The sequence below is a fragment of the Balaenoptera acutorostrata genome, chromosome 9 (genome assembly GCF_949987535.1).
Source record: "Balaenoptera acutorostrata chromosome 9, mBalAcu1.1, whole genome shotgun sequence".
NCBI classification, from domain to species: domain Eukaryota; kingdom Metazoa; phylum Chordata; class Mammalia; order Artiodactyla; family Balaenopteridae; genus Balaenoptera; species Balaenoptera acutorostrata.
Window position 1 is genome coordinate 48052389 of NC_080072.1, and position 22376 is coordinate 48074764.

Here is a 22376-nt window from a genome sequence, read left to right on the forward strand (position 1 = left end):
GCTGGCCAGACCTGATGTTTATGAGTTCGGGTGGTCGTAGATACCACCTGTGCCCATGTTGGGCTGTCTTGTCCCTGGTGGCTCACCCTTGACATTCTGGCCCCCTTTCCCTTCACCTTTAAGCTGCTCTGAAGATACATTTAACCGGTTTTCAGTGAAATGAATACTTTGTGCCGTGCTTCTGGGCCCAGCACCGTGCCAGAGAGGGACAGTCTCAGCAGTGCCCCAGGGGGGGACAAGTGGGCCACTGTCCTCCCAGGACTTGGGGGCAGGGGATCAGAGAAGGCCTGGGTTGGGCAGAACGGAGAAGGGTGTAGACAGCGTGTGCTGAGGTGAGCAGAGAAGCTGGGCTCACCCTCTCCGTTGAGTTCTCCTGAGGATCCGAAGTCTGTGGAATCACTTTCATTCCATCCACATTCCCTCTCCTAAGTGGAGAGACGGGTAAGCCCCATAGGTGGTTTTGGGGTTTGGGGACTATAGGACTCTGAGCTACACAGGACACTTTCTGGGTGCCCCGTGTCCGAGTATTTCAGGCTAGAAGTGCTGTTTATCTTCACAAGAGGGACCGGGTCAAGTTGGAGGACGCCGCGAGTCGGCGGCGCACGAGGCTCTCTGCGGGCCGGAGCGCCGCGGCGGTGCGGGAGCAGCGCGTTTGGGGCGGGGGCCTGCGCGGCGGGGGCCTCGCGGCCCGCCGGGCCCACCCCCGCCAGGCGGACAGCCGTCCTCCGGCCACCGCGGCCGCGCCCCCTCCGCCCGGGCCGTGAGGGGGAAGGGAGGGGGCCGGGAGGGGCGGCCCGCGGAGGACCGTGTGAAAATGAGGCCGGGGCTCGGGGGCCGGGCGGGGCCGGGCCGGGGGTGTCAGAGCGCGGCGGGCAGGACGCCCGCACACACCTCCCGGAGCCGCCGCCGCGCTCGCCGCCCGCGCTCCGCCGTCTCTGCCCGCAGCCGCCGCGCCTTCCATGGGGGTCGCGGGCCTTGGCTGCCCCTGGGCGGCCCGGGCGCTGCTGCCGCTGCTGTTGCCGCTGCTGCTGACGGCGGCCGTCCCGCCCGGTCGGGGCGGCGCCGCAGGGCCGCCAGAGGGTGAGTGTCCGGCCGCGGGGGCGCACCTGGCACGGCGGGCGGGGCGGGCGCCGGGAAGGGGTCCCGTGCCCCTCACGGGGGCGCCCGGGGCGAGCGGAGCCGGGGCTCGGCTGCTGAGCTCCGTGTGGCCCCCGTTCCCCTGGGGCCGCACCCGCAGGCCAGGCAGAGGCGCTGCCACCGCGCGGGCCAGAGGCCCAGGGCCTGAGTGCGCGGCCCGGCCTCGGACCCGGGGCTGATGACAGTTCCCGCCGCGGCCCCCGGGGAGCGCCTGCTGGGCAGACTCGCGCAGGCTGAGCGGGGAGCAGGGCTTTGGAGTCTCCTTGCGGAGATGGGGAAACTGAGGGCTCCGGCCGCGGTCCATAGTGAGGTTATGGCAGCCGCGCTCCTTTCCTCTGGGGCCGGGAAGCTTTCCTGGGGGCTTCAGGGTCGGCTCCAGGGATTTTTCTATCTGTGGAACAGCTGCTGCTTGAGAATCTGGGAATACCCGTTGTGCACTAACTGGACTTGGAATACTTTCAAAACTCTTGTTTTTAATGAACATCCTGGAAGGGGTATCAGCCAAGGAAAGGCTTCTGCCAAGGCTGGTTTCCAGGTTGAGAGCGTGGGCAGCGGTGAAGGGGTGGAGGGGGGCACCAGTACCTCTCTGCATGGTCTGAGGGTTCAGGACGGTGTGCTCAGAGCCCAGGGCGAGCTTTCCCCCCATACCCCAAACCCTGAGAAAGCTGACAGACACTGCTCGGTTTTCAGAGCATTTTTGCCAACTTGCTCTTTCCTTCAGCAGGCCTTTACCATCACCTACTCATGTGCCAGGCACTGTGCTTGGCCTCAGGGACACAGGTCCAATATGTAATCAAGACACCATCTAGATGGGGAGGCAGGCAGGAAAACAGTGACAATGTGATATGTAAGCATATCCTGGGGGACACCTCACCTACACTCTGGGGTCCTGGCAGGCTTCCTAGAGGAGGTGGATCTGAGCTGAGTCTTGAAGGCCAGTGGAGAGGGTATCGCAGTCAGAGGGAACAGGCTGTGCCTGGAAACAGGGGCCTGGACATGGTCCAGTTCATCCCAGGGGCTCCCAAGCAGTTTAGCTGGCGAAGCATGAAGTGGGATGGGCTGGTGGGAGATGATGCTAGAAAGGGGCCAAGGCCAGGTCACCAGGGCTTGGGGCACCATATCAGGAGCTGCTGTGCTCTTTTGCAGACGTGGACGAGTGTGCCCAGGGGCTAGATGACTGCCACACCAATGCCCTGTGTCAGAACACACCCACCTCCTACAAGTGCTCCTGCAGGCCTGGCTACCAAGGGGAGGGCAGGCAGTGTGAGGGTAAGTGACTTGGGGACCAGCAGTGGGTGGGCCAGCAGGGGAAGCTCCCTACCTCCTCAGCTCTTGTCGTGGCCACTTGCGTTGGTAAAAGTGCTTCAACAGCCCTCCCACCCCCCACCCCGGGTCACATCACCTACTCTCTGAAATGCATGTCAGATCCTTAAAAAACAGGGAACATCAGGTCTTCCCGAGAGCTGATCATACAGTTTTATCTGGCTCTGAAATGTCCTTTTGTCTAGCTTCTGCAAAGGAAAAGAGCTGCTTTAGTATCTTTTGGTCCCACTCAGTTTGGGGGCAGAAAGTCAACAGCCATGTTGATCAGGAGAGCCATACTTCCAGAACAGGGCTGATCCTGTGCTGATCCTGTTCCTCCCTGGGACAGCACCCTTGCTCTGAAGTCTGAGTGCCAGAGTCCTGCCCTCCCCTGAGGTTCTGGTGGCTCCATCTTGTCCTTGACTTCGGGCGGTTTGGCGTTGTGACCTGCCAAGCTTTAGAGCTGCACCAAGAGCCTGCCCCATTTGGAGCTGCAAGTTGGCCCTGGAAGGATGTGTGGAGTGATATTTTAAGCCCTTAGAGCTCTAGATCTGGGAGCCTGAAGTCTGGACTTTGCCATTTTGTGTTCTGGACCATGGGGGATTAGCTCAGTGTCAAGAACTCTGCCGTTGAGAACTAGCTGCAGACTGGACTGTCATAGGAAGTGGCTGCTTGGGGCATGGAAACTGTGGCATGTTGGAGCTGGCAGGGCTCTTCAGGGAGCTCTGAGCCAATCCTCTCCCTCGTGTCACTGATGGGGACACTGAGGCTCAGGGGAATCGGGAAAGGGGTTGTGGGCATGATCACACAATTAGCCAGCAGGTGAAAAAAAGTCAGATCCCCACTCTAGCTCCGTCCCTGACCCCACGTCTCTGCTGTTCACGCAGCCTCCTGGTGTCCCTCTTTGGTTGGGTGAGAAATCCTAATAAATTTATGGTCTCCCTTGTGCAGGAGGAGCAAAACTCCTGCCTCTCCCATCAAAGGAGACGTGCTCCTGGTCAGGTTCGCAGCAAGTGGAATTGGTGGTCCATCCATAAAGCCCTTCTGTTTCTTCAGGCTCATATTTTCCCAGAGACAGACAGCCATCTCTCTATCTGCCCTACATCATGGGAGGCCAAAAGAGTACCTCTCTCTGAAACATCTCTCTGCCAGTTCCTCCATACCACATCCTCACCGTATTAAATATTCTATTTACAGTACTGGAATTCACACATGTTGGTACCCTGTTTGGGGAAAAAAATGTTCACTTTTTCACTGTGACCTTCAGTCACTGTATGCTTTCTGGGGGTAGAAACCCTGCCAAGGTTTCTTTTGGATAAAGTACTTATTTAGTAAATAATGTTGAATGACAAGTGGCAAGAGTTTGGTTATTCTTAGCTGTTGGGTTTGATTATCACAAATGAAATTGAATTGCTAACAGTTTAGAGTGAAAAGTCTACTATTTAGTTTAAAATAATGAATGATTGACTGGCATCTCTGCTTTTATACCTTTAAATTGGTTTTAAAATCATATGTGATTATTGTTATAAAAAGTCAATACAAAACAATACAAAAATGTGTAAAATAGAAAAGTAAAGACCTTCCTATTTATCCACAGGTAATCACTGTTAACAGAGACCATATGTTCTCCCTGTTAAGAAGGATTTGATCTTTTGAATACTTGTAGTGTTTATAAACCTAGTGAATAAGGATGTCCCTGTTTAGTTTGGATTTCTGGTACAGGGATCCAGAAATGGAAACTTTCTTCCAGGAAGGAAAAGGAAAGAAAATGGGGATTGCAAAGATTCAAAAATATAGATATTCAAAGATGTAACTCTTTTGTGTGTATTTCCTGGCTTATTAGTTTTTAAGCCTCTTGGGTCCAATCTGTGGTATCATTTGTGTTGTGATTATCACCGAAGTCTCTTTCCCCTATTTAAGTTCAAGGATGGGAACTGGTTTGCTCAGAGTGAACAGAATTTTATCCTCCACAAATTTCTTCTGCCAAAATGTTGGAAAAATGAAAGTATGGGCCCTGAATAAGTATTTTTAAAATAATGTGATTCAGAAGTGGCTTTAGGTAAATGATGTTTTATGCTAAATGATCTTAGCTTATATCCCAGACTTTGGGGAGGGGATGTTTCAGTGGTCAGTATTAATTATATGGTCCTTATTTCTCAGTTTAAGGAACTGAATCAGGTTTAACAGGGATGAATCTAGACTTGGCCTTTGTATTTTTGTTTTTTTTTACTTTGTATTTTGAAATAATTTTAGACTTCAGAAAATTTGCAAAACTAGTGCAGAATTCTTCACATATGTCTGTCACTTATCTTACCCTAATGTTAACAATTTATATAACCGTAGTACAGTATCAAAACCAGGAAATTAACACTGGCACAATATTATTAAATAAACTATAGACTCACTCAAATGTCACCAGTTTTTCCCTAACAGTTTTTCTATTATTTTTCTTCCAGAATCCAACTCAAAGTCCCACATTACATTTAACTATTGTCTCCTTTGTCTCTTCCATTCTGTGACGGTTCCTCAGTCTTTCCTGGTCTTTCATGGCAGTGACACATTGATGAGTACTGTTCAGTTCTTTTGTCGGCCTTATGTTTTCACATGATGAGAAGTAGTATGGTAGGAACTGATGCGATAAGAGAATGTCCTATGTCTTCTCTCGATAAAATTGAGGTTACGCATTTGTAGTAATACAAAAGTGAAGCTTTCGGCAAAGCTGCTACAGAAGTGCTATTGTGTGCTTTTCAGTGCATCACATCTGGGGCACATTATGTCAACATTCCCACTACAGGTGATGTTAATCTTGATCATCTGGTTAAAATGGTGTATTCTGGGTTTCTCCACTACAAAGTTACTATTTTTTCCCCTTTCAGTATATATATATATATATATATATATATACACACATATATATATATATATATATATATATATATATATATATCGGGGCAGATATTTTCAGCCTATGCTGATTTTAGCACCCAACTGTGGATCTTGCCTAAACAATTATTACTCTGATATGTGACTCTTGGTAATTTTGTATTTCTCTAGTTCCTTACACATCTGTTAATTGGGATTCTTCTGTAAGGAAGATCTGTCCCTCCTCCCCCATTTATTTATGCATTGATTTATGTGTTTATGTATTTATGCCAGTATGGACTCACGGGTATTTATTTAATTATATAGTTATTTATTTTTGGCTCAAGTTGTTCCAGCTTTAGCCATTGGGAGCTCCTTCACATGGTCTCCTGTGTCCTGTTGACATGGCTCCATCATTTTTTGAGAAATTCCTAATTTTCTGGTACCACAAAATGCTCCAGCCTCCACCTGTATTTTCCCCTCCCCAGCCCCAGAATCAATTACTTCTCTGGGAGCACTGGTTTTCCTTTTATTGGAAAAGGATGTATAGAAACCAAGATCTGGATGCTTGGTGTTTTCATTGTTACTGGGATGTCATTCCTCCTAGGCCCTCTCAGTGGACAGAGCTAGGAAATATATGTATGTGTACTAACCCACACATACACATGTATCTATATTTATTCCTTGTATCTATCCATTTCTATATATATATTAAAAACAGTGAGTTACACTGATACTTCAGATTCCAAAACAGTATCACAGGATTCATTCTAACCTCCCTCTTGGCTTATTCATAACTTCTTTCTCCAGCAGTGAGAAACCTGGCTCTCATTATCTGCAATATATGCACCTATTTGTTCAATCCCAGTATACACATAAAGTATTTACAGAATTACTACTCTATAATCCTGGGAGTAAAACGGATTTAATAATTAGGGTACAGTATTTGTATACAACTATTTTTGTATTTGGCCTTATAACATCCAGTCAAGCTACTGTTTTTCAAACATACTTAGGCTAGTACTTTTCTTCCCCATCCCCTTCAGTGTGGTGTGTTACTCATTTACAATACAGTTAGGTTCATTTGTTTCTCTCTGTGTTCCATTTTTCAATTCCTCTTGTCACCCTCACTCTTGCTTCCTGGTTGATGTGTGTGTATGTAAAACATCACCATGGTTCTGAGAGTCAAAGCAGTTCAAAAACTCAGAGAAGTGTGACTCCTTCCTCCTGTTCCTTTCCTGTTCCCGTTCCTCCTTATTTCCACCCCTTCTCCCACACACCATGGGTCACCAATCTCTGTGGTTTCTGGTTTATCCTTCCTGTATTTCTCTTGCACAAATAAGCAGCTAACTATGTATTTTCTTTTTAACTGCTTTATTGAGTTATAATTTACATACCATAAAATTCACCAATTCTAAGTCAGTGTACAAATCAATGATTTTGGGTAAATTAGTTGAGTTGTGCAGTCATCACATAATACAGTTTTCAAGCATTTTCCTCATCACAGTAAGATCCTTGTTCCCAGCCCCAGTTCCAGGCAACCACTAATCTATTTCCTGTCTCTGTAGATTTGCCTTTTCTGGACATTTCATATAAATGAAATCATACAAGATGTGGTCTTTTGTGTTTGGCTTCTTTCACTTAGCTTAATGTTTTTGAGGTTCATCCATGTTGTATCCTGTACTGGTATTTCATTCCTTTTTATTGTTAACTAGTATTTCATGGACATTTGGGTTGTTTCTACTTTTGGGCTATTATAAATTAAAATGCTGCCAAGAATATTCACCTGCAAGTCTTTGTGTAGACATGATTTTGCATTTCTCTTCATACATACCTAGGAGTAGAATTTCTGGGTCATATGGTAAATTTGTGTTTAACCTTTTAAGGAACTGCCAAGGAACTTTCCAAAGCGACTATGTCATCTTATATTACCATCAGCAATGTATGAGGTTTCCCATTTCTCTACATCCTTGCCAACATTTGTCATTGTCTGTCTTTTTTATTATAACTGTTCTAGGGAGTGTGAAATGGTATCTCATTGTGATTATAATTAGAATTTCTTGAATAATTAATGATGTACATTTTTTTCATGTGCTTATTAGCCATTAGCATGTTGTCTCTGGTAAAATGTCGATTCAAATGTCTTGCCCATTCTAAAGTTGGGTTGTTTGTCTTCTTATTGAATTGTAAGAGTTCTTTATAAGCCCTTTATAAGGTATGTGATTTGCAGGTATTTTCTACCAATTTGTGACTTCTCTTCATTTTCTTAATGTCTTTTTTTTTTTTAATTTATTTATTTATTTTTGGCTGTGTTGGGTCTTCGTTTCTGTGCGAGGGCTTCCTCTAGTTGTGGCAAGTGGGGGCCACTCTTCATCGCGGTGCACGGGCCTCTTACTATCGCGGCCTCTCGTTGCGGAGCACAGGCTCCAGACGCGCAGGCTCAGTAGTTGTGGCGCACGGGCTTAGTTGCTCCGCGGCATGTGGGATCTTCCCAGACCAGGGCTCGAACCCGTGTCCCCTGCATTAGCAGGCAGATTCTCAACCACTGCGCCACCAGGGAAGCCCTTAATGTCTTTTGAAGTACAAAAGTTTTAAATTTTCACAGTCCAATTTATTAATTTTTAGATTTATGGATTGTGTGTTTGGTGTTGTATCTGGTGTTGTATCTAAAAAATCTTTACCTAACCCAAGGTCTCAAAGATTTTCTCATGAAAGTTTTATATTTTCTCTTAAAAGCTTTCTAGTTTTAGCTCTTACATTTAGGTCTCTGATGCATTTTGTGATTTTTGTGTATGGTCTGAGTTAAGGGCCTAAATCAACCTTTTTTGCATATGGATATCCAATTGTCTCAGCACCATTTTTAAAAAAGACTATCATTTCTTCCAATAAATTACCTTAGCACTTTTGTCTAAAATCAAGTGACCATAAATATAAGGGTTTATTTCTGGACTCTGATTCTGTTCCATTGATCTATTTGTCTGCCTCTGTGCCTGTACCACACACTGTCTTGATAACTGTAGCTTTATAGTAACAGAAAATCCTCCAAATCTGTTCTCCTTTTTCAAAATTGTTTTCCCTCTTCTGAGTCTTTTGCATTTCCATGTAAATTTTGAGATAAGCTTGTCAAGTTCTGCAAAAAAAAAGCATGCTGGAATTTCATGTGTGTGTGTGTGTGTGTGTGTGTGTGTGTGTATGTGTATACCTCCTTATTTTTTACATGAAGATAACATACTACAGATACTCTTTTACATTTTGATTTTTTTTTTACTTATTAGTATATTCTAGAAATCACTCCAAATCAGTTCGTAGAGATCTATCTCATTGTTTCTTTTTAACAGCTGCATAGTATTCCACCAAGTAAATGTACCTTAATTCTTCAACTGCATGCTGTGCATGGGCATTTAGGTTGTTTCCAATATTTTGTAATTACAAATGCTGCAGCGAATAACCTTATGCATATTTATTTTTCTGTTGTTGGAGATTGCTAGATGTGGGATGGCTGATTAAAAGGTAAATGCATATTTCTCCACACTAAAGAAATAGTGCTTGTGTGGTTTACTTCTGTTTTACTCCTCAGATATTGATGAATGTGAAAATGAACTCAATGGAGGCTGTGTCCATGACTGTTTGAATATTCCCGGCAATTATCGCTGCACTTGTTTTGACGGCTTCATGTTGGCTCATGACGGTCATAATTGTCTTGGTAAGGAAAACTGTTGGAAATGGTAATTCTCCTTTACCTACCCTCCGGCACCTCCACCCCTTTCTTTTCTTTGACAAAAACATACTCATTAAAAGAAAAATGGGATCAGAGACCTTTGTTTTCTGGCTCCCTAGAAATCACACTCCCTGATAGAAAACCAGGTTAAGTATTTTAGTTTTTATGTGATCATTCATAATATAAATCCTCCATTAGTCCAAGGAGGTGGGTAGACATTGACATTACTACTTATTGATTTTCTGGCATTGACTTGTTACCTTTAAGATCTTTGGTCTTGTGTTAAAAGGGTATTGACTTATAACCATTTCTTCAATGGTAAGTGTCTCTCTTCCAGAATCATGTAAAACTACTTGTCCTGAAGATTCCACATGTGTGCTTGGATCTCAGCCAGGTAGACCCTCCTCTTTTTTCTTAAAAGAGAGAGAAATTCAAATAGAAACCTTCCATTAACATCCTCCTAGTATTCCACAAACCAGAAACATCTGTTGAGTTTCAGTCTCTGAGTTAGGGACTGCAAAGAGTATTGTTTACATTGGTTCCTTATGCCAGGAATAAAACAGAATTTAAAAATAGCAAGCAGTTGGATAGGGTTGAATGTTGGATGGTCTTAGAAGATGCAGCACACCTGGAAGGCAAGTGTTTGTGGTCTATTTGCACTTTAAGACTGGTGTTAGCAGTGGTACAGGAGGACATGGGACCCAGATGGCATCACATTCCTTTGACACTGATGATCCTTCATGTAGTTGACCCACTTATATCCACTTGGCTAACCAAGGAGCAGCTTGAGCCAGGCCCTGGCTCTGTGGGGACAGCTATTCAGATGCTCCCTTGCTGTGCAGTGGGAATGGCCACTTGATCAAATGCTTTGAGATCAGCATAAAAGTCACTAAATGAGTACAGGCAGAACTTGTATTTTTCGTGTTGGGGAAGGAGAGTATTTGGGACTAAGCCCTGATATGACCTTTATCATGTCACCTGGAGCCCCATCCTCATGTAGACTCTGTCCCTTCCTCTTTGAGCCCTGTGTGAGAGGTCAAGCACTGGTCAGACCACTTGGCCTTCTAAGCCTGCAGCTATCAGGAAGAATTGATTGAGGGCTGGGGAGTCACTAACCCCTCTGCAGACTTTCTAGGCCATTAGCACCACAAAAAGACACATTAGAGAGACAATCCTGAGAGCAGCAATAAATTGAGATTAATTAAAAACTTTAAAAAAAAAGAAATCACTTTTAGTGTGTAATTTGTTGAGAAGCACACCGTGTGGTTTTTTTTTTTTAAACCATTTTCTAGGGGAAATCACTCATTTCCCTTTGATTAGCCAATGGCATTTTGAGGATTTGTATTTGATGGAAGACTCAGTCATCACAGTTGTGCCCAAACCCACAGCTTGGAGGAAGTATGAGCTTCCTAAGAACAAAAAGTGGAAACTTCCAAGAGTTAAGGACCTGAGCCAGGTTGGGTGGGGTGGTTTGGAGTAAAGGCCTGAGGCCCCAAGTCCTTCCTTGCCTGGCTGCTAACACAGATATTTCAGCAGAGTATCTGCATTTCCCCTCTTTGGGGTCTCTTTGTGGGTTTGGTAGCAAGGGTCTGCCTTGGAGAAAAACCCGGAGCATCCACTGAGTGTATCTGAAGGGGCTAAGGATTCTACGAAAAGGAAGGCACGAGAAAATTCAGTGGTACATTGAGAAGAGCAGGACCAGCACACATAGAGACTTCGCTGCCATTTGGACTTGAAAGAGCACAAGCATTTTGTGACAAGAAAGGAGCTCAGAGCCAAAATTTTTTAGGAGGGACGGTTTCCTGTGTTCTCTGGGATGACCCTTACCTCTCCTCGGCCCCCTGACCGCACAATTAGCTGCTAGTATATTAGCCAGGATATGCAGAGTACAAACACCACTTAGCTCTGGCACTCCACCCAGAGTGCTTGGAGATCCTGGGTGCCTGTGAGCCTGAAAAACAAAATGCAGCTCTTCCACACAGCTCACCCCACCTGAATTCGGCTTCTATTTATTGAATGTCTGGGAGCACAACATAGCTACTAGGTCCTGTAGCACATTGACATCACTTGAGAAGTTTAAAATGACACCACTGTCCAGGTCTCATCCAAGGCTAGTGAGATCAGTGTCTTAGGAGGTGGGGTCCAGACATCAGGGTTCTAACATGCAGCCAGGGTTGTAAAACACTGTTTTACATTCTGCAGAAACTCACCAGCCTAGTGATACACATTTGTGCATGTGAACTTTTGTATTAATTCAATCAGAGTGCATCACCCAACTTGATACATTTCTAATTGCTTTGGAGAAAAGGAATAGTGGGTTAAACATGGGGTGGGGTGGTGCAGCTCAGAGGGGAGCACACTTTTACTTAGAGCCAGGCCAGGATTTCGTGTTCAGGGAGACATCTCTCCTGCTCACCCCAGTCCTCGCTGTGGAACAGTGGGGCCAGGTGTGTTCCAGCACATCTCGCCCTCTGGAATGTGCTCCCTTCACCTTTTGGCACAGAGAAGGGCAAGTCTGTTAGGCTTCAGGGGATGGCTTAAGTCCCATCAGTTTAGAAAGGCATCTGCTGGGTAGTGTGGGAGGACAGATGACTGTAAAATCTGAAGCTTGAAACCAGATAACAGATATTTAACTGTGAATGTTCTTGTTATGGATGCCCCCAGGAGCTAGTGACAGGCACATGGGAAATCAGGGCTAGAGAAAATAAATTGCTTTCACATCAGCCTTCTCCTTGAGCTTCTGTCATGTCTGAGATTTTTCTAGAAGTTTCCTCTTCTTTAACTCTGATGATGCTGTGTTCTCCTGCTTGTTTGTTCATGCATTGAAGAGTTAATGTGTGCCTGCAGGTTCCAGGGCTATGCTAAATTTAAAAAAAAAAAATCTGTAAAAATCTGTCCTCAAGGAGTTTGCAATCTAGTGGAGATGCATAAGTAAAAGATTTTGAGGAGTCAAAAGGTACAAATTAAAAAAAAAAAGATTTTGAAAATGCATGGTGGTAAGTGTACTGATGGAGCCGTGCACAAGGTTAGTATGTGACACAGTGGAAGGAAGGTCCCCTAACCTCGCCCTGGGGGCATAGCACTGGGGCAAGGCTCCCTCCCTCCCTGCTGATGGCTCCTTTTCTGGGGCTCCTGCTGTCTCCTCCTGCTACCCCTAGTGTTCTCCAAATCCTACCTCTGGCCATCTCCTTTCTCTCGCCTTCTCTCCCTTCCTACACTCCTGCCTTTGACTTTCTCATCTGCATCCACCACTTTATCAGGACACCACAAGTAAGTGGTTTTCAAAGCTGTCTTTACACCAGGCTCAGGCTTCCCACAGCCTGTTGGAGCTAGCCCTGAATGTCAGCATCTCACACTTACCACCTCCCTGCCCTGCTGGGGACCAACCACATCTCCACCCCCAATTCTGTACCCAGCACTGGTCTTCCCCATGTTTCTCAGCCACCTCACCCCATGTCCACATGGCACCTTGTCCACAGTCCCCTTCTATTTCTTCCATCCTAGGCATCCCCACTGCCAGGCCCCAGGTCCGGTCCCCTACTAGCGCCAGCCATGGCTATTTCAGGCAAACGTGTGAAGCTGGACTCCCAGGCTTTCAATTCTTCCCCTTCCCTGTGTCCTTCCCTCAGCTGCTGCCTTATCCTTCCCAACACGAGGGGCTGACCATGTCACCCTGCTCCAGGGGTTCCCAATTGCCTCTCAAATGAAGCAGGAACTTCTTTGCTATTCAAGGTCCTCTGCAGTGTGACCCAGTCTATCTTCCCAGCTCTGTCTCCTGTAACTTCCCTGCATGTACCGTGCTTCAGCCAAATTGAATAACACTCTGTTATCTGAACATACTCCGTGTCTCCCAGCCTTCGTACTACGCTCACACCCTTTCTTTTGCCTAGAATCTCACAATTACTTGTACAGTTGTCTCTTTCCCTCTGCTGAAGGAGATGCTCCAGAACAAAGGAATTTGATCTTACTCATCTGTGTTTTATTGTCTCCTCTAGCACTGTGCTTAAGAAAGAGGTGTTCAATAAATACTTACTGATTATCCAGGTGTCCAGGTGGAGGGCCTGTTTAAGGGAGCTCTAGACCATGAGGGCTGGGTTAATTACCTGCGGCCCCACCGGCTTCAATTCTGAGAGCTTCTGTGATGCAAGGACCTGACGAGAGACCTCGCCGTCTCTGCTTAGCAGGAGCCCCTGAGCTGCCGGGCAGGGGAGGTGGTAGGTGGGGCGGTGTGTGAAGCAGTCACAAAAGCAAAGGCTAAGACTTCTCCCCCTCCAGATGTGGACGAGTGCCTGGAGAACAATGGCGGCTGCCAGCACACCTGTGTCAACGTCATGGGAAGCTACGAGTGCCGCTGCAAGGAGGGGTTTTTCCTGAGTGACAATCAGCACACGTGCATTCACCGCTCAGAAGGTAGCTCTGCTCAGCTGGGGGCAGGGGGCAGGGGGCAGGGGGCAGGGTCACATCTGAGAATCCCGCACCCCCATCCTCAAAGGCTCTAGAGGGGAAGCACGGGGTTTAGAAAGCCTGGAGGCCTGAGGACAAGTGGGCAGGTCATTTTAGCTGCACCTTTCTCACCCTGCTAAAAAAGTGGGTTGGACTGGGTGAGCTCTGAGGTCTCTTCAAACTCTCACATTCTCTGATTCTAATCTCTAAATGGAGTACATTTCAAACATGACTAGACGTCTCAGGAGAAATGCAATGGATGATCTGCCCAGTTTTTCAGAAAGGTGCTGGAAACCACAGCACATTTTTTGGGGAGGGAGGGGCTGGAGCCTTCCTTTGGAGACTCAGTGAATTGCCCTGTTTTCAGCAAGACCTGGCATTCCCTGTGTTTTGCGTTTTTGAACTCTGAGCTTCTGGGATTCCAGGGGGCAGGTGGACCCCCTCCCCAGACTGGGGGTCTCTATACTATGGTTTTCTTCACCCATATTGTCATTTACCATTCCTCCAAAAATTTGCAGAAAGTTCTTCTCCTCTGATGGCTCGTTCTCTCTGCTTTGAGTTTATACCTATTTTACTCTTCTATTAGTTCAGTGGATTCTCAGGAGGGAGAGGAATTAAGTACTTGTGGCCAATCAGCCACTTTGAACTCAATGATGTGCTTTTAATTCTTCTCTGCTCTTTCTTAAGCCAAAGAACCACATTTTGATGGCTGTATGTCTCCCAAGGTTGCCTGTGCCTGTTTTTAAGGGAAGTGCCCCGAATCCTAGACTATTAACTCCTTTTGGCATGTGCTGCGTATTCATCCTCATAACTTAAGAATGTGGTGATTTTCAGTTCTTCTACTATTTGTAGATTTGTAGATTTATTGTTTTAATCGTGGTGGTTTTAGTGATTTTTCAAGGGTTTCTTTGTGGAAGATGACTTTTGCCTCATTTTCCAAGAGTGATGGCCCCTTTCTTATCCCTAACCAGAAGGCCTGTTTGGGTACTAAGAAGAAGGGTCAGAGAAATGAGGAGTCGGAGGCTCTTTTTCCCCAAGCCTGCTCATTGTCAGTGTGGAAGCTGGGTGGTCATAGACTCCGACCCTAATCAGGTGGATCTCTTATCTCATACAGGTGTGCGACCCTTGATTAAGTAGCAGTTAGGTTTCATTTTCACTTTCCTGCCGGGGTTCTCTGGACTCTTGGGTGAGCTCTGCCTCTGGTCAGAGGCTGAACTAAGATGCCAGCAGCACGAATGATCTGGATCTCAGGGCCTCTCCCTTTTGGTTGCTCACAGCTGCTTCCTGGAAAGTCACTCTGGCTTTCTCTTCAGGCGGTGGGGAGGGGGGTGGCGCCCTGTAGGTCAAGCCAGGGCTTGAACACCCCCAGTACGGGTCCAACCACTCTCGGTGGTTAAGATCACCTCTTACCCTCGCTCTTCCAGAGCAGTGGCTCAGCCCCTTTCTCCTGTCCCAGACTGGACAAGGCTGCAATCCCCCCAGACTGATTACAGACCCGGTCTTCTCACACCAGAAGTAAATACAAGAGCAGTTCCTTTCCGCGATTTGTGTTTTCTACAATTCAGACATTCTTAGAACCCCTGAAGAGTATTTAAAATGAGCATATTTGTCTGGAGCTAAAAACCAAAATGCAAGAATTTGAGTTGTGGTCTGGAAGCACTCTCTGTGATTTTCTGTTGTGTTTCAACCCGATTGCTGGGCAAATTCACGGCAGCATGAGCCAGCAGATTGGAGCGGTCTGCAGCTGCCCCCTTCCATCCTAGGGTTTTAACTCTTCAAATAGAGCCATCTATAAACAGTGTTCCTGTAGGGTTTCCTCCTTGATGTGCATATTAAACCCTTAGAAACTGTATTAAAATAGACGTTAAAACCCACAGCTGATACTCTGAAGATGGTTGAAAGAAGGTAAACACCGCAAGCTAGTATTTTCTAGTGTAGCTGTTGTTGTTTTTAATAATTATTTACTAAATGTTCTTTAATATAGGGGATCTTAATAGCTGATTCTGAGAGAAACTCAAGCTATTGTGTTTTTCTCATCCTTAGAGACCCCAAAGCTCTGATAAAGAGACTGTGTGTTTTCACCCATGTAATGGGGGTAGGCTAGAGGGAGACACACCACCCCAGCCTGCCTTTGTGCCTATTCATGGGAGCTCAGGCTCTCAAAATGAGCATTCCTCTTTTGTTTTGTCCGCTCCAAGAGTATTTTTAGATGTTTGCACTGCTGCCTTTTTAGAGTAGTAAGGAAGGTGTCAGGTTAGTGAGGAGGAGGCTGTGCTCCCAGCAGAGGCTGTTTCCCCCTTTTCTTGCCCTATTTGCAAGGCATATTTTTATTTGGTTTCCAGAAATATTCTTCAGTGAGACCCTCAGCCTGGGGACCACCAGAATGGGATATTTCTCACATTTCTGAGCTGTTTCCTTCCTGGTGAACTAACGACCAGAAACAGGACTGCCAGGGCAGTTTCTGGGGGAGCCAGAACCATAGCTGGGCCTCCCAGTTTGGACCAGATCCATCTGCCACCCCTAGCAGTGACCTTGTTTTGAGCCAGGGGACTGTGAAAAGCTTCGGGGTCACCTCTTAAAAAGCCCTTAGCATTTCCAGAGCCATTTAAACCTCCGATGTCTCCTGGTAACTTTAGGTCTTGCTTGATATGATATGACATCAGGGGGCAACTTCTTTGTATCCCCATGGTATCTGGCACACAATCAGTTCTTACTAAATATCTCTTGTGTAAATGGATTGCCCTGAGGCAGTAAAGGTCACTTTGCAAATGTCTGAACAGACTTGTAAACAGAATGAAAAAGAAAAAGAGGAGGAAGAAGCAGCTGACCTGTTTAGGAGTGTACCTCGCAGATGTTACTGCTGCCTTTTCTTGGGCACTGTTACGCGTACCCTTGGGTGCTCCTGGACCCTATTATTTCAAATGTTCTGCTGATCCAAGAACAAAGGTAATGCTTGCTGGGCCTTCCTAGGAGGACAGGACGCTGCTTCTGGAGGCAACTCTTACCTTCTGTGCCATCTTATTACTGGGAGCAAATAGCACCTTCAGAAGTCACCGGCCAGAGCAAAGAGAGAGCTTTCCACTGACCCCGTGCAAGCTTCTTTCTGTGTTAATTGACAGCAGCCCTTGGCACGGGTGAACGAGTCCCAGCAACTTCCAGCAGATTGAGTGGTGGAGTTCAAACAGCTTGTAACTGTCAGATAAAAAACAAGATAGTTTTAAGAGAATATGGGATGTATTAACTGTTGCTCTGTCTTTTGGAATAGGAATGACATCTGTTTGTATTAAAACAATCATTCCAGTTAAGCACAGATCAACGGCCCCATGGTGAGAACTGGAGAGAAATGACTTTTGACTTCATTAGAACCAATTGGCTAAGGTTTTAGGGGCACAATACGGAACAGTATTGGATCCTAGCGAAGCTGAATGAAAGCTTTTTGTACTCATGTTAAAACAGTGCCACTTCCAGTATTAGAAAATGTCTTGTTAGTGGAGAATCAATGAGAACAAAATCCCTACTCTTAAAGATGTTTTAGCGTTAACATTGCACAAATGCAAAGAAGCATCACATGAATACGTACTTATTAATGTTGTACAAACCAAGGAGAGGTTTTGAGTTTACTCTTGGGTTTGATAACAGTTCCTTCAGAGTGCTGGGAGGCGGCAGAGCCCCCTAAAGAATTGGTACTGAGAAGAGGCCTGATGCTGGCAAACCACACAGGTGTCTACTTTGCTATGACCCCATCATTTAGATGCATGTTAAACCATCCAGGAAAATAACCCCCTTTCCTACCACAGTTACCACGAGATCGGGCCTAATGAAAACTACAGTATACTTGAGAAGGATTTTACAGCAGCAAAAGGAAACCACATATATGAGGTCTCTCTCTGTTCTCTCTGCTGTTGTCCTCCAAGCCCACTGAGGGACGGCCCAGGGACTAACTGAAGGTGGTCACATAAGAGAGGTCCCTGGGCAGGTGTCCATGGGGTGATGCTGAAATACAGTAGTCACAGTCACCTCCAAAGTGTGGATTTGGTGGGGGTAGAGTGGAGGGTTGAAATTTTCTGAAAGTCATCTTCAAGAATATGTGAAAAGGTTGGGAATCTTCATCAGTCTCTCTGCAGATTTTTGTAGAGAGATTCTCCTTTTCTGTTTGTATTCTTGATCAGCATGGCAGAGATAAGAGTCTGAGGACATGTTCCTGGGGTCCACAGGTTCTGATTCCACACCCAACAGAGAGCTCCTGGTGGGTACTTTTTTTTTTTTTTTAAGTTTTTTGGCCACGCCACGCGGGATCTTAGTTTCCCGACCAGGGACTCAACCCAGGCCCTCAGCAGTGAAAGCTCGGAGTCCTACCCACTGGACCACCAGGGAATTCCCTCCTGGTGGGTACTTTCTTTTCAGTGTATTGGGAGAGCTCCTACCTCTTTAGGGGAATTGAAACATCCTATCTCTTGGGTGACATAAGAAAGTTTTCGTATCTCTGTTAAATGACCTGGCTTCATTTGAATGACGTACTCTTTTAAAATGTGGGACTGATGGACACCCAGGCAGGCAGGTCTGTGGCCCACCCCCCAGACCCTTGCCTCACTCCCGGGGTCAGGATTCTGTTGCAACCTGGTCACTGGCTGCGTGCTGCTGTTTTGCAGAGGGTCTGAGCTGCATGAATAAGAATCACGGCTGTAGTCACATCTGCAAGGAGGCCCCGAGGGGCAGCGTGGCCTGCGAGTGCAGGCCTGGTTTTGAGCTGGCCAAGAACCAGAGAGACTGCACCTGTAAGTACAGACTGGCACACAGCTGTGCTGGGAACCGTCCTACCCCAGAGGCTGTCTTGTGCAGCCCAGCACCAGAAACATCAGGGAAGGCAGTCACGTGAGATATTGAGGGTGATCTCCTGTAGGGAAGGGAAATGATGTTTTCTAAAAGAACCAGTCGGAAGGAAATAACACTCAGGAGTAAGGAGTGTGAATGTTGGGGGCCAGGTCTCCCTGTTCCCATAGAATAGAGTCAAATTTCCTCATCTGGCAGCTCTTTGGTACCTGATTCCCGCTTCTTACACAAGCCTCATCAGCCTCCTTTCTCCAGACACCAAACTCCTGGCTTTTGGAGAAAGCCTCCATTCTTTCATGCCTCCAAGGCTTTTCCAAGCCTTCCTTCCTTCCTAGCTTGGTGAATTCTCGCTCAATTTTTAATCTCCTGCCTAACTTCTAATCATGATAAAGATAATAGCTACTTTGGGGGAGCATTTATTATGTGCAAAGCCTTGTCTAAAGAGGTGCCATATTGCATTTAATTCTCACCGTCACCACCTTGTGAGCTAAGTGGAGAAAATCGTGGAGAAGGTAAAGCTGCAAGGTCACACAGGAAGTAAGTGGCAAATGTAGGATTCACACGTAGGCCTGCCTAACTGTAAGGCTTGTGCTCCTAGTCACCATGCTACATGACCTCAGAAGCCTTCCCCGACGGCCTCAGACAAGGCAGCCAGTTTGTATTTTGGCGCCCATAGCGCTGTTTATTCCTCGATGATAGCGCGTGGCACTCTGGGGTTGAATCGTGTGTTTGATTCAACCACACGACTGGGTTGAATCTGGGGTTGAATTTATGTGTCTGTCTCCCCAGCTACGAGCCCCACCAAGTCAGGGATCTTGTCTTATTTTTGCCTCTCAGTCTTCCCCTGGATGTGCTCAATCCACATTTGTTTAATGGATGAGTCAATGAATGGTGTACACAGTCCAGATGCAGGTGCCACATGATGAGGAAACACAATAATAGCTCCAATGGGTAATAGGAAACAACCGGCCATTAAAGGTGCTTCTAAACCACTATTTACGCCAGAGGAAACACTGAGGGTTTCCCTGTAGGAACTCTTCCCAAAGTCATGGACCCTCTAGAAGACGCCTGCAGTTTGCTGGGGATGGTTGTTTACAGTGAATAGACCTCAGTGGTTAAGAGAAGGAGAGGCAGTTTCGTCGGTGAGAGACTTCTCTCCGTTGTCTCCATCGCAAACCAGAGTGCAACCTCAAAGCCTGACAAACCAGGGCTGATGCCACCGTCACCAACAACAGGTTCTGACAGCCTCACATGGCCCCTAAAAGTGGGGCTGGCTCCAGCTGTCTTCAAAAGGAGGACCCAGGTCTCCACAGGAGAGTCACCTGTGGAGTGAGAATCAGCATTTTACAGCTTTTTGGGAGCCAGTAGAATACCTGAAAACTTATTTTTAAAAATTTAAAAAGTTTTTAAGGTATCACTGCTCAAATAATATTATAAGATTATATTCAGATATTATAAAACTTGAGGATATAATAAAGAAAAAATCCAGAATTCCACCACATAATCAGTTGTTTTGCTTTTTTCATATTCCTATTTTGTTGTTGATATGCATACACAATTTTTACACAGCTATAGTCACAGAACAGTTTTTTCTCACAGCACAAATATGTTTTCAGTTCTTTTAAATTAGAAAATTAAAAATGGTTGTGTAAGAATTTAAACAGTCCAAAGAAACATATAACATTTCCCCCTTTTCCTTTGCCATTTCCTTTGCCAGAGGTAACCACTGTTGAGTTTGATGAATAGATAGTTTTGTAGTTGGCTTTTTCTCCCCCTTGGCTTGTCATCGATGTGTTCATACATACATAGTCTTTGTAATTATTGGTTAATGTTGCATTAACTGTGTGCAAAGAGTCATCATTTCCTCTGATTACCCTCCCTTTTAACTAATCCAGATGGAATCTGATGAGAGAAATCCTGACATATACATGCAAATTAAATATTGCCTGTTCCAGACGTAAAGTGTTACAGCATTTCCAAACGCCCTAGTACTTCTCGTGATAGAGCAAAGCAGTAGTTTGGAATCTTTTGGTATAATTTCCTTTAAATAGTGAAAAATCTCCCCTGACCTTCCCATGTCTATCTTTCTGTATAACGTTGCTCAAATCTGTCATTCAGCGTTTCTACAAGTCATATTGTGACTACCTGTTGATATAGACAGGGACGTGGTCTGAGTCAAGGTTCTCTCTTTTATGCACAATTCCTAGCACATGCTAGGTGCTCGAATACTTCCTGAATGAAAATCAGAGGTCTTCTGGAACAAACACAGCCTCAGTTGTGGAAATCTCCGTGCTTTATGGTTTGATTCATTTTCCTTTCAGTGACCTGTAACCATGGAAACGGTGGATGCCATCACTCCTGTGAGGACACTGCAGAAGGCCCAGAGTGTAGCTGCCATCCCCAGTACAAGATGCACACGGATGGAAGGAGCTGCCTTGGTGAATGGTGACCCCAACACTGGGTTAGGGTCTTCCCCAGCCTGCTCACCCCAACCCAGCCCTAACCCTAACGATTAATATTGTTTAGTACTAGAGGCAGGGTGTTTCCAGTGCATATGCCCTCAAGCATGTCCCATGCTGCCTCACATGTGGCAGTGGAAGTAGTCCAGGCCCGGACTGGGGGCCCCTTTCTCCCTGTGAGACCGTGGAAAGCCCTTTTTCCTCTCCTGGACTAGGCTGCTCCTGAAGCTGGTATTCTGGAGAGCGGAACAACACATCCCAAGAGGCCAGGGTAACGCAAAGTTAAAGCTAGCTGTTCATGGTGACAGGTGGCCTTTGCCATCAGCAGCAGCCAGGGTTGCATATTTCTGGTGGGATGTCTGCCTGCCCTGCCCTTCATGGCGTGTTCTTTGCTAGCTCCATTTCAGATGTTCCCCAATCCAAGATTCTTTTTGTCCTGGACCGAGGGTTCTGGAGTGAATCTGAAGCTTGCATTCCCCAAGGTCTCTGGTTAGTACAGTAGAATAAAAAAATCTTTTCCATATTTAATGTCTATTAAGGCTCTGAGGCCATTTAGCACAGAGCCTCATTACAACATATTTTTATTGAATGAACAGAGTCACATTTCTCACATTGTTCTCATGTCTGGGATTTCCACAGAAGTGGTTGTGCAGGGGATGAACAATCTGACTCATTCAGTCTGAGAACTGTGCTGTTTGCATCTCTTGCAGAGCGAGAGGACGCTGCCCCGGAGGTGATGGAGAGCAATGCCACATCCGTGGCGGATGGGGATAAACGGGTGAAACGGCGGCTGCTCATGGGTAGGCGCCTCCCCCGCCCTCCCCCACCACTGATGTCCCTTTCCCTCCCCAACTTACTGCATCAGACCTGAACCTGGGGCCCATGTGCCCTCAGACCAGCTGGATTAGAGTCAGCAGCTCCTGTCCAGCCAGGGTGTGTCTGTTCTCCACTCACTGCTATTGCTTAGTCACCATCCAGGACCCCTGGTATTGTGGGAAGAGCGCCGGCCCAGCCATCAGCATAACTGGGTTAGCGCCATAACGCTGCTGATACTTGCACTGAGACTTGGGCAAACTGTCCCGAGCCGCTGTGTCCTGGTCTTCCTCTAAAATGGATGTAATACAGTCGACCTCTTAGGGTTATCAGGAAGCTCGGTTAAGACAATAATGTGCAAAAGTGCCCAGAGTCCGCTGTCTGGGACTTAGTGGGTGGTCAGTGCATGTCAGACCACCCCCCCTCTGAGTAACTGTGACGAGAGAGGCATTGTGGGCAGCCCCTATTTAGCATATGGCAATTTGGCTGGGTTTTTGTCCACTGAGTCTTCTATTTCGGACTCAGCCCATATTAATGGCAGAAGAGATGAATGGAGAAGAGTGGCACTTGGCTGGGGACACAGGAAGGTCTGGCAGCCGGTCTGCTGGAGCTGGAGGTGACTGTAGACATTCAGCGGTGGCTGGGAGGGAGGGCATCAGATCATCTGACGTTATTATTCTGGAGAAAGCTCGGCCTGGCCTCAACAAAACTGATCTTTCGATAGCTTCTGGATTTAATAGGTAAGCTATTAAGCAGCCATTGATTACCAGGCAGGTGACATTTCTGAGCTCTTTTCTGCCCTATTAAAATTA

General features: G+C 46.3%; 1 protein-coding gene across 8 annotated transcripts in view; it reads left to right on the forward strand.

Moving 5' to 3' along the window:
* The first annotated feature begins 825 nt into the window (after window positions 1–825).
* Window positions 826–22376, forward strand: part of SCUBE2 (signal peptide, CUB domain and EGF like domain containing 2) — a 72378-nt gene continuing 50827 nt past the window's right edge. For 3 of the 8 annotated variants that reach the window (XM_057553484.1, XM_057553482.1, XM_057553477.1), the window contains exons 1-8: window positions 826–1080; window positions 2284–2406; window positions 8879–9004; window positions 13295–13429; window positions 18112–18237; window positions 20614–20730; window positions 21148–21240; window positions 21462–21551. In XM_057553484.1, the coding sequence (XP_057409467.1) occupies window positions 960–1080; window positions 2284–2406; window positions 8879–9004; window positions 13295–13429; window positions 18112–18237; window positions 20614–20730; window positions 21148–21240; window positions 21462–21551 (931 nt within the window). In that variant the 5' untranslated portion in view covers window positions 826–959. The remainder of the gene's footprint in view (window positions 1081–2283; window positions 2407–8878; window positions 9005–13294; window positions 13430–18111; window positions 18238–20613; window positions 20731–21147; window positions 21241–21461; window positions 21552–22376) is intronic. The other 5 variants (XM_057553480.1, XM_057553479.1, XM_057553478.1 and 2 more) reach the window with 5 other exon arrangements.